At 39.8% G+C, this 11,542-nt stretch overlaps 1 protein-coding gene across 2 annotated transcripts in view; it reads left to right on the forward strand.

The window, feature by feature from the left end:
• The window catches only part of PCMT1 (protein-L-isoaspartate (D-aspartate) O-methyltransferase), a 32,987-nt gene extending 24,774 nt beyond the window's left edge, over positions 1-8,213 (forward strand). For both annotated transcript variants that reach the window (XM_061471524.1, XM_061471523.1), the window contains exon 8: positions 5,987-8,213. Coding sequence is in view for 1 of the 2 variants with exons in the window: in XM_061471523.1 (XP_061327507.1) it covers positions 5,987-5,999 (13 nt within the window). In the remaining variant the exon portion in view is untranslated. The remainder of the gene's footprint in view (positions 1-5,986) is intronic.
• Positions 8,214-11,542: the final 3,329 nt, after the last annotated feature.

An 11,542-nucleotide genomic window follows, 5' to 3' on the forward strand; every position in this document is an offset into this window, starting at 1 on the left:
GGTGTAGTGAATAGAATTCTAAGGTCTTTGCATCTATTCTGTGCGATTTTGTACTCTTTTCTCTGCTAGCTCAGGAAGAAGTAATACATTATCTTTGAGCCTTCTTCAGTCAAGAGTATTGTAGGGTTCTTTTCCGCAGATTTTCTTACCAGTTTCTCTTATTTTCTGAAATGCTTCTAGGTTTTTATTTTTAATTTAAATGTTAAGAATATACACTGGTGTTATCAGAAGTGCTTAGCCTGAAGAGTGACCTTGATCACTGCAGTGACACAGAGGCTGTTTCTTCCTATGTATGTTTAAATTTGGTTCTGACTTGGAAATCTCTGTTAAAGGAAATCTCAGAAGTCCACTTCTTGTACTGTTTATTTCTTCTTTAATTGTTCTTTTTTGTGATCTGACAAAAATCCCATTCCCTTCTCAAGAATAGCTGCCCTCACTGCTGACCTTACAGGAGTTCGCATCTGTCTTTGTTGTTTTTCCCTATTGGTGAGTCCAAAGTGTATGGTCAACCAGCTGTTGCTAAGGAAAGTCCTAATCATAAGTCAGCAGTTCTTATCTATGCTAGCCTCAAAGATGAAAGAGGTATTTTCCTAATGCAGGTAACTTTCATGATGTGAAATATTGGTGTCCCTTCACAAAATACAGTCAAGAGGCCAGCAGTATTTTCCTAGGCTAGCAGACCTTCCAGTTGGCAAGAAAGAAGGTGCTTAAATTTTTGCTTAGCCATTCACATATTGGAGAAGTTGGTACCCTTCCTTACTGGGCTGCAAGGTGCTCTTTACAAACAAGCGCAGCAGTGACTTGATCTCTAGGTTGTGTTTGAGGTCAAACCTACCTTCAGATGTTTTGTGTCATTCATCACTATATAAAACTGGAACTTTGAGTAAAAGAAAATCGGGACTAGCTGGAAAGAAAAGACTCCTTGGATTTCAATAAATTGATGTGGTGTTAAATAAAGAATCTCATTTTGTAAATATTGTGGACTAAAAGAAATCCAGTAACTTTCTAGCTTGGGTTCAGCTGCAGAAATATTAGTGTCAGTCTTCTCAAATGCGACTTCATGGGACATTTGGAAGTAGAATATACAAAGGAACCCTATCTGATACAAAATTAAATGCATTAGTATACCAGAGATCCAGCAGTAGGTAGATCCTACTCATGTGATTATGCTGGTACACATGTTTATACTTTCACATAAAACTTCCCAATATTTATTTTTTTCCTTGCTGGTAAGTAGGGAGGAGATAAGACCTTTTGTGCTGCACAGTTGAGAAGACAACTTACTGGCTACCTTATTGGTAGTTCTTGTGTGAATTGGCATCTCTCTGGTTCTCCTTCTCAGAGAGTTCACTTACTACTTATATGGAAAGATGATTTAAAGAATCATAGAATTATTTAGATTGGAAAAGACCTTCAAGATCATCAGTTCCAACCATTAACCCAGCATGGACGGGTCCACCACTAAACTGTGTTCCTAAGCACCACACTTACACATCTCTTTTTACGTACCTCCAGGGATGGTGACTCAAGCACTTCCCTGGGCAGCCTGTTCAGTGCTTGACAGTCCTTTCAGTGAAGACATTTTTCATCATATCAGATCTAAACCTCTCCTGGCACAGCTTGAGGTGATTGCCACTTGTTACTTGAGAGAAGAGACCAACACCCACCTCACTACAACCTCCTTTGAGGTAGTTGTAGAGGGTGATGAGTTCTCCCCTGAGCTTCCTTCTCTCCAGACTAAACAATCCCAGTTCCCTCAGCTGTTCCTCATCAGACTTGTGCTCCAGACCCTTCACCAGCTTCATTGCCCTTTTCTGGACTTGCTCCAGCACCTCAATGTCTGTCTTGTAGTGAGGGGCCCAGAACTGAACGTATGATTTGAGGTGTGGCCTCACCAATGCTGAGTACAAGCAGAGTGATTACTGCCCTGGCCATGTTGGCTATGCTATTTCTGATACAAAGAGAAATAAGAGAGTAACAGCATAAGGAACACTTAGCAATGAGTCTGTGTTGCAATTCTTGATGATTTTTTCAAACAGCTGTTTAAAAATGTTATCAGACTACTTTTTTAAACTTAGAATGTTGCATTAGTAGGAATTATTTGTAAATGTCATGTTAAATTCATATTTGCTGATAAAATAAAAAATATCAATATTAACCTTTCAGCAAAAACTGCAGAGACTAGACTGGGGCTGTTACTGTATCCTGCTTATCTATACATACAACATGTTTAAGCATCCTTTTGGAAAAACGATCTATTAAGAAATATTTAAATACATTTCTGCTTAGAAACTTACTCCGTGTTTTGAACGTCGCTAATGAGGTAGTTGTCTAATTTCAATTAAAATTAGCAAGAATCGTTTGCCTCAAATTCCTTAGAGTAATGATTATGATTAAAGATTTTATTTTACTTTGGCAAAAAGAATCTCTGCACAATAATATTTGGGGTTAAATTTAGAGTTTATGTATAATGTACAAATGCACGTGATGTAACTGACAGAATAGGTTGCAGAGAAGATTCCTTTTCTTTTGTCATTTCAACCTACTCTCTCAATTTGATGATTGATCATAGCAAATAATAAATACTTTATAACAGCACTTTTTCAGATTAAAATGCTACAAGTCTAAATATTGTGTTTAGTTACCTTTAAAATCACAAAGGGAGAAAAAATCAGCTGCTGAAACACTGAATAGCTCCTGAAATGGAGTGTAGCCTCATATGAATTAGAAATACAGTATCAGTAATGGCAGCATATTTTTCATAGATGAGTGATGTATCCAAAAGGGAAAGTCAAATGCTGCCTAATGACAAGAAAATTGAAGTGGATAAAAAAGAGTGAGTTACAGATTTCAGATAAATTTATAAATGCTTGTTCAACTATTTAATTTGAATGCTCTCCACCAAAGTGGAAGAGACAGATCACAAAACTGCATGACTTGTGTGTATCCCAGACTTCTGTTATTTTTTATTGTTGCTAAGGGTTGTGATTCTTTTGTGTTTTGTGGGGGGTTTTATTTATCTGAAACTCTCCCTATTAGATTTTTTTGAGAATGCTTCTTAGTTTATTGTTGGATACTCCCAATAGGATATGTGGAATATTTGTGTATATGTTTTCCCTATCAGTAAGCAGATGTTTTTCAAAGTTTCTTAAATTTATTTTTAGAATAGTAAGTTTGAGCTAATGACTTCTGCAATTTGCTTTAACTTGAGCTTATAAAATTGCTTTGATGCCTCAATTGACAATATTAGATAAGTGATTCTCTTGTTAGAATTCTAGGGACCTGAGAAGGTCTATTGTGATGACTTAACACCTAAGTATATGTATTGCTTAGTAAGCAGAAGCTAGTAAGCAGATTGGAAGGAGTACATATATGAAGGTGGAAGGAAATTAAGTGAGCTGTGTAAGAATCACAGCAAATAGCTGTGGCCGGAGAAAGGCAGAAAGATAAAAATTAGTCTGTCTTTGCTATGGCTGTAGGGGACAGCAGAATATTATTAACAGGGAAATAGCTGTCTTGTGAGTCTCCTTCTAAGTTTTGTGTCAGGACAGATCTTTTACTGCTGGGAGGAGAGGCAAGTTATATTGGTTTTTACCAGTGATTGTAACCTGGTAGATTTCATAGCTTGGTAGCTTCTGATCCATATAGCTGAAGTTCAAATCAACTGCTTTGCAATATGTATTTAAGTCTATAAGCTGTTCACATTAGGTGGAAAGCTGAAAAATGTTACCTGCCTGATGATCCAAGACTTTTCTGTGTTTTCTAATATATACAGTCCAGTAGTGCAGATATAAGCTCAGCGTCTCATAACAGTAGAAAATAAATGCTGTGTAATTTTAACACCTACATCCTGGGTTGTTTTGGGCTGGTGTGCTGTTTTTAGATTAATGAGTAGTGAAAAGCATGTGAAAAATCTCTTGAGGGAAGCTGATCCCCTGAATACAGTAAATGTTCTAATAAGAATATGAAAACCTTTATTTTGCAAGTGGTATCTAGGATATACATAACTTACAGGAACATTATTATGTTGTCAGGAATAGCTTAAAGCAATGCGAGCTACCAACAATTAAAACATTCGCCTGTTGGTATCGCTTATTTGAATTCTACGTACAAATTTTGTAAAATTCTACATACAATTTTGTAAAAGAAAAAAAAACACTTCAAAGTCATGAAGTGCATTAGCAGTATTATGCAAGAACATTACCAGTGCCTGTGAATAGGTAAAATTATCATGTTTAATAGTTTCAGAGTAAATATGGTCTTTTTCTTGGGCTTACAATTTGTTGAGGATCTAGCTTGGGCTTAAAGGCTTAAGAACTATTTGTCACAGTAAAAGGTCAGGCTTTTACAAAGCTATGAGGGTATATGATGGGAGTCAGGATGCAAATCACATCAGCAATTAGGCATCTGAGAATAAACCAGCCATAGTAGCAGTCATTACTTACACACGCTTTTTGAAGTTGTAAATATTTAACTGATGGTGCAGCTCCTGAAAGCATTAAGGATGAATGAAGTACTTGTCCTCATTTCACTGGCAATGCATTTTAAACTGAGTATCAAATGTTAATTTATTTTTATCTGTTTAAAGTAAGCAAATACCCATTCTGTGAAATAGGCAGATATGGAGAGATTCCAAACCTTTGGTTATAAACAGATTTTTATTTACCCCTGCCAAGATGTGTTCTTCCCTCTTCTGCTTTGTCTCTGCTTTCTGTAATTACTGGAACAGTCTGAAGCTGTGTGAATAGTACCTCCCTATTAGAAGGCAGCGCAAAGTGCAAAGAATGCAAATATTTATCACTAACAAATCACAAGGTTTGCCTCCCAGCTGCATTGATAGAGAGCTAGTCATTTAAGCACTAGTTGCAGCAGCCTTTTCAGTTGCTTCTAAAGTGTTTTGCATGCTGTCGTTCCATGCTATATGATTCCTGAAGGATAATGCCTTTGTAACTTTAAAGCTTTTGCCTGTGTGCATGTAGCACTATATTCTTGTGGGTTAGTTTGCATGACAGCTGAAAATACTATGGTTATTGAGCCAGCAATCACATTAATGAAGTTTTTCCTAATTCAGACACTGCTTTGGCTAATGAGGGTAATGTACCTATTAGAAGAAAAATCGCAGCAAACTCATTGGGGGTTTATAGATCACTTGTGCCTTGCAAAGGGCGGGGGGGAGGGAAACAAACACTTCTGAGTTTTCGAACATTCGTAATGGTCCAGTGCACAGCTTTCAGATTCTATGAACATTTTGCATTAAAGTCCATCCTTTAGAAATATATGATAATTTCACTTTTGGAATATGGGTTTCCTATTTCAGTGTGTTTTACATGTCCCTGCTTTTTGTAGATTCCTCATGATTTAGAGAGACTTCTTGATGCATCCTTTCTCTACTCGCGTCTCCTTTAACACATGCACCTGCTGCCTCCACCCTTTCCATAACCTACTCCTGATTTAGAGTAGCTCCATTGGGAGCTATTCAAGCCCCTTTGTGAAATAGATGATGTAGGTGGTACAGACTGCACAATGTTGATGTGAGATTGCGTTCCTAGCTTTCTTGAGAGACTGCAGCTGAAGCAAAAGTTCTCTTTTTGGCAGCTGCAAATAATGTTTTTTGCCAATACTCTGACTAGTAAGTTGGCTCAGTTTCTTGTCAGCATGGAGCCAACAGTGTGGATGACAGGTAGCTGTGTAAATAGCTGTGTGGTGTGGGGAACGTTCATCAAAGCAAAGGATCCATTCAGTGTAAAATAAAGGGACCCGTATTTCATGATACATCATGTAACAGTACGAGATGATATGGGATTGCTGTTGCCTTTCCTTTGGGTTTTGAGTTGTTCTTGTTTTCTTTTTTCTTTTGAATGCTTGATTTCTGAAGTTTTGCTGATGTGCATGAGCACTTAAATGTGACCTGATTCAGTATCAGAACTTTTCAAATATGATTTCCAAAGGGAGGAGAAACATAACTGCATGTGTTTTCTTTCTACAGGGATGAATTGTAAAAGCTACATCATCTTGACCCAAACATAGTGTTACAGTGGACTGCTCATCTCCACTTCTAAAAGCTTTTTGAAAACCAACAGCATTGCAGCTTGTTTTGGACTTCATTCTACTGTTATCAGCATGGAAAAGCGTGGTGTTTGTTTTATTTTTTTAGCTGCTCAAGGCAAATCTGACAAAGAAATGGCGGAAAGTTTTACTGGGCACTGTTTTATTTAACATGCCTTTATTTTACTTTCGTCTGTTCAAAGTGAATTTCTGCAAAACTGCAGATCAAGACCTACAGCTTGTGAACTCTGATTTTGAAGGGGGTACTTGAACACTCACTTCTCTTGGCTCCTGTGTTCCTTGATAAAACTGCTTCTGTGCACCTTACACTACGTAGGCAATACCAGGTTTTCTGTCTTCCAATGTCTGCTAGATGCTACTAAAAGGAGATGAACTTCCTTTTTAAGCTTTTGACATGGTGTCATAGACTAGCATGTAGTAGATACAATCAGCTGCTTTATTACCTTAAAACCAGGCATTTGTATATATATTAAACTTCACAACATCAGAGGTGGGTGGCCACTCTTATCGAACATGGCTGTTCAAGTTGGACACAACAGGTGTGTTGTAATCCTTCTAAAATTAATCAGTGGAGTCTTGAAATTCTGTTTTGGCTTATAGCTCACTACTGGTGAGATACACATGGACTTAACACCGTAGATACGATGTAAGCTGTGTCCCAATCACTGAACAGTTTACACAATGCTGCTTTGCCAAATTAAGGTAAAAGCAAGAGGGAGGTTGTGTGCTTGTGTGGAAGACTAGGATCAGTATGTAGCAGAATACCGAGATAGGGATTGCTAGATTCTTTATTAAAAAACCAAACCAACTCCAGTTTGGTTCTAAAGGAAAGTTGCTTTTGGCAAAGCCATTTGCTCTGTTAATGTTCTCATTTTTCTAACTGTGGGCACCAGTTAGAAAATTCTGGCTTTTTAGAAGATGAATTTTAATTGCCACACAAGGAAACCATGATACATGCAGGAGGAACAATGAACCCTGGACTTGTAAGTACAGATAGATTGGCAATTGTTCACTTTTGGAAGGCTATAAACCTTTTTTTTTTTCTGCCTCAAGTTTTCTGTTTCAGTGCTGTAACTGTCAACAGCAAATGGCAAAGCAGTGCCATAAGGTGGGCTGCTTTGGGAAGGGAGGAAGCGGATCTTGAGTCATCTTCTCAGATTTGAGCAACCAGGAATTAAAGTAAACAGCATGTTATCATTATTTTCTTTTTTAATGGTAGAAAGGATTATAGACTAAAATAACTTGCATAAAAGAACCCAGAGTGATCACTGCAAAAATATATTGACTTTTTATGGTGGAACAGCAATGATTTTGTGACAAGATTAATCCCTGAAAGCATAAAGGTTGAAATTCAAAGGCCTCTGAATATGAAAGAGGAACATTTTAAATAACCTTCCTTTTGAAGGCAGATCCCGTCCTATTCCTGTGTAAAAGATATGTATTGCTTAATATATTTAGATGTTGGGAAGTTAATGTACCACCTCCTGACCCAACGGCAGCCTGGGAGCACACGCACGAGGTTAATCTTGCAAAGGAATTAATATAGTGTGTATTCTAGACAATACAATTCAGAAAACCCCACTTGCGTCTGACAAATTTGTACTAACCCACAATCGACTGTGAATCTAGTTCTTGGTGTTGAAGTGAAATATCTTAAATGATGCATGCATGCTAATGTTCAACCTTTTGGTCACTGTATCACTCGGTTTGAGTTCAGCTTTATTTACATCTCCTCACTAATTTAATCAGTTAAATGAAAGATACGAGCTCAACTGTATCCAAATTCTTGTCTCTGGACACAGTGTGATAAGCTAGCCTACCCTTGGAAGAGGTGATACAGCTGAGACCCAGCAACAGCTTCTTTGGGGGAGAACCACTTCAGGGACCAAGGCTGTTGGGATTAGCGCAGCCCTTCCACTGAAGGGGGTGCTGATAGTCAAGGTACTTGGACAGAAAAGGATTATCCAGGAGTAACGCTTAGGAATTGGAGAAGGAAAGCCCCTTCATGATGGAGCAATGGTTCTGAAGTAAAAACTTGGAGAAGAGGACAAACTGAAATGCAGAAGATTTGAAAAGCTTGAATAAATGCTGTGTGAACTGTCTGAATTGCTACTTTGCCAAATAAAACAAACTGAGAGGAAGCTGTATCTAGGTGTCTGCTTGGTTTTGTGGCCTTGGTTGGTTGGTTGGTTAACCTTCAGAGGACTTCACATGCCCTAAAAAAAAAAACAAAACAAAACAAGCATGTATAGAAGTACTGGTTTTCTTAATGACCTGAACTCTGTCTGTTCTCAGGTAACTAATGTATCGCAGCAGTTACCAAGCCTAGTAATACCATACGGAATGTAAGTGGAGTTTTACTTGGCTGTTCGGAATTTCTTTTAGTTCCCATCTGTGTGTTTTGGGGATCAGGCTGTGTGGGTTCTGCCTGCCCTCTGTGGTTGAATCCAGCTAGCTAGGAGTGTAGGATCTGCCACTTGCAGCATTAAAGGTTGGTTGTCTTTTTAAAAGAGGTGCAGTAATGTTTCATGGGGTTGTTTTGCTCCTCTCCACACCAGAACGGCTTGGGAGAACCGACTGGCTGAAGCAGTGAACAACCAATCTGGTTGTTCCCGGGGTCAAACAGTGGCAGACCTGCAGAGCTGGAGTCGAGGAACCAGGAGCCCATATCTTGAAAACCCCTGAACAGTCGTGGGTGCTTCACAGAGAAGAGAGTTTGGTGTGTGCTATGGATGCTGTTTATGTAGCAGGAATTGCCTGTTTGTTTACTATTCCCATTCCAGCTGGTCAGCTAACTTGAGGGCACAGAGACCATCACACGGTTGTATTTTTCCTGGAGGAAAGCTGGCGTGCAGAGGCTGTGCATCAGCACTGCTGGTAGAGGCCACCGAGGTGATTCCTGAAACGTTTTGTAGTCAGCGAGTTTGAAGCAGGCAGTGACACTGAAGCGGGAGGGCTCTACGTGGCATGGTTTAATCCTGTGCCTTTTAAACAAAACTATTTGAGCGACAACAGGCTATTCTGATGAGGACTGTTGATGGTGTTTCGCTGTGATCTCACTTTGATCTGCTAATGTTTGTTTGTAGCCCAGCCATTTTCCATATATGCTTCTGAGGAACTGACCTGATAGCTACTGAGAAAGTTCCCTGGTGCTACTGAGAAAATGAAGTCCTTTTTTCAGCCATGTTTGGGCTTATGTTTGCATCTTGCATGTCTTTATTACAAACAGCTAAGTGTCTTGTTCACCATGTTCTGTTAAATCCCCTTTTTACTATAATAGAGAAGGAGCATCTGAGGTTAATCAGTAACATCTATTTCAGGTGCCTTACAGACTAGGAGGACACTTTCAAGGGCCTCCGGATAGGAAAAGGTGATTGAGAGCATCTGCCTAGGCTAATGCTCTGACCAGAGCTCTGGACAAGCTTCTCTCCTCTGGGTATAGAGGCAGCCTCAGGAAAGTCATCTGTTGTGAATGGAATTAGACTTCATAGATGCCTCCCCATAGTGCAGTGGAAATTTGAGACTGCCTACTTTGAAGACTTTTCCAGTCCCGCACCCATTCAAGTTCCCCGCTCCCTCTATATCTGTGTTGTCCAGTTATCTGTTTCGAATGTAGATATCTCAAATCCATCTGTTTTGTGCATTAGGACCTGGTAGTTGTGAAGAACTATGCTAAACTTTCTTGCTCTGCCCTCTTTAAAACAGGATTAAACATTTGGGCTGGCCAAGCAACTGATGCCATTGTGGCATCAGCTGTGACTCTTAGTCCTCCACAGCACTGAAACTTTCTGCCTCGTCTGTTTCTTCTCAGCCTGCTCAAAAGGTGCTTTTGATTGATTTATGAGTAGTTTATATGAGTAGTATATTTGATTCATGAGTAGTTTAGTATGCCTGACAAATGAAACATTAACATTCCAGCAGGTGTCTTTAAAAACTTGTTTCTGAGCTGGCTTCTTGTGCTGATTCACTCCTTCTCGGCTTCTCCTTGTGTTTCAGAGCTCCAGCGCAGAGCACAGCGCTCAGCAAGCATCTCTGTTGTAGTACAGATGAGCCTTACATTCTCGCTTACTTGTTTTAAGTACCTGTTAGTTGAAAAATATATAGCAAAGTTAGTTCTGCACTTCCTACCCCCCCAGATATTCCCTGTTTACAGCATGTTTTCCTTTCCTTACCTGGGTCGAGCTGATTGTTTCATGGGCTCTTTTCTTTTGCACTAATTACTACATGTTTATTACCTCTCTGAATCTTTTCTAGCTTTTCCCTTTGCTTTTACTCTTTTAGCTTAAGCCAAAACCCCCAACCCCTGATGCTCATGAGAGCAGCAAGCATAGACCTCAGTGATGTGTGGCAGTAAATTCTGCTGGGGCTTAGTTGAGAGGCTCTCGCTTTGTTTTGGGGCGGCATGTTTGTGTTGCCTTTGGTTCCTGCCCCTGACTCACTCTGTGGAGCTTGGGATTGAAACTCTAGCGCTTTATCTAGGATTTAAACAGCAAATGGAGCATCACACTGACCTATTTCAGCTGTTTTGTTTTGCAAATGTGCTTTTGGAACTGTCCCTACTATAATCCCGCAGTTCTATGGGAAGACTACAGCAGTGATGTTGAGGCTAGGATCCCCTGCAAAAGTGGGCAGCAAGCAACCCCCATTACAGAAAAAAAACTGACTTCTAATTATGGATTAAACTCAGGTAAGCACTGCTTGTTGCTCTGAAATAATTTGTACCCTTAAATGTACGTAAATTGGTCTGAAGGGCAAAACAAATAAAAATACAAAAAGTGATCTCACCAAAATATATCTTGATCTTGGTCACTATTAAAATAACACTGACAAAACAAACTGTAATGACCTCTCCTAATACACAGAGGAGCAGTATCCACAGGTAAGGGCTACCAGAGCAATCAGTATTCCCTGCTCATCTATCTAAAGCATGTTGGCAGTAAAAATAAGTGGGCTGAGCAGATTCCCTGATCTGTGGATAGGTACATGAGTGTTTAGGTCCACCTGAGCCTTTTTTTCTCCAGATCAAACAACCCCTGTTCCCTCAGCAGTTCCTTGTAAGACTTGTGCTTCAGGCCCTTCACCAACTTTGTTGCCCTTCTCTGGATGCACTCCAGCACCTCAGTGTCTTTCCTGTAATGAGCGGCCCAGAATTGAAAACCCACGTTATTAAGACCACTGTGTATGAACTGCAGGAGCCTGCCAAGCCCATCTGTTGTTATGCTACCTTTGTCTTGCTCTTCATGTAGCTGATGATGCCCAGGCTTTCTGGAAAGGTGCAAACTTCTTTTTCATTTCAGTCCAGCTGTGGTGTGTGCAGGTACATGAGAGGCCACGAGCCTCAGGTGGGTGGTCTGCACAGCAGCAACTGTCACCATCTCCTCTCCTGGAAAAAAGTCCCTGCGAAGACTGTGGCAACTATAACATAGTGACAGCTGGACTCCTGTGATACACTTGGCTGCTGCTCTGGCTCCAGCTC

The sequence above is a fragment of the Pezoporus flaviventris genome, unplaced genomic scaffold (genome assembly GCF_033815535.1).
Source record: "Pezoporus flaviventris isolate CSIRO_AGI_PZ_B2104156 unplaced genomic scaffold, CSIRO_AGI_Pfla_v1 ptg000066l, whole genome shotgun sequence".
Classification (NCBI taxonomy): domain Eukaryota; kingdom Metazoa; phylum Chordata; class Aves; order Psittaciformes; family Psittacidae; genus Pezoporus; species Pezoporus flaviventris.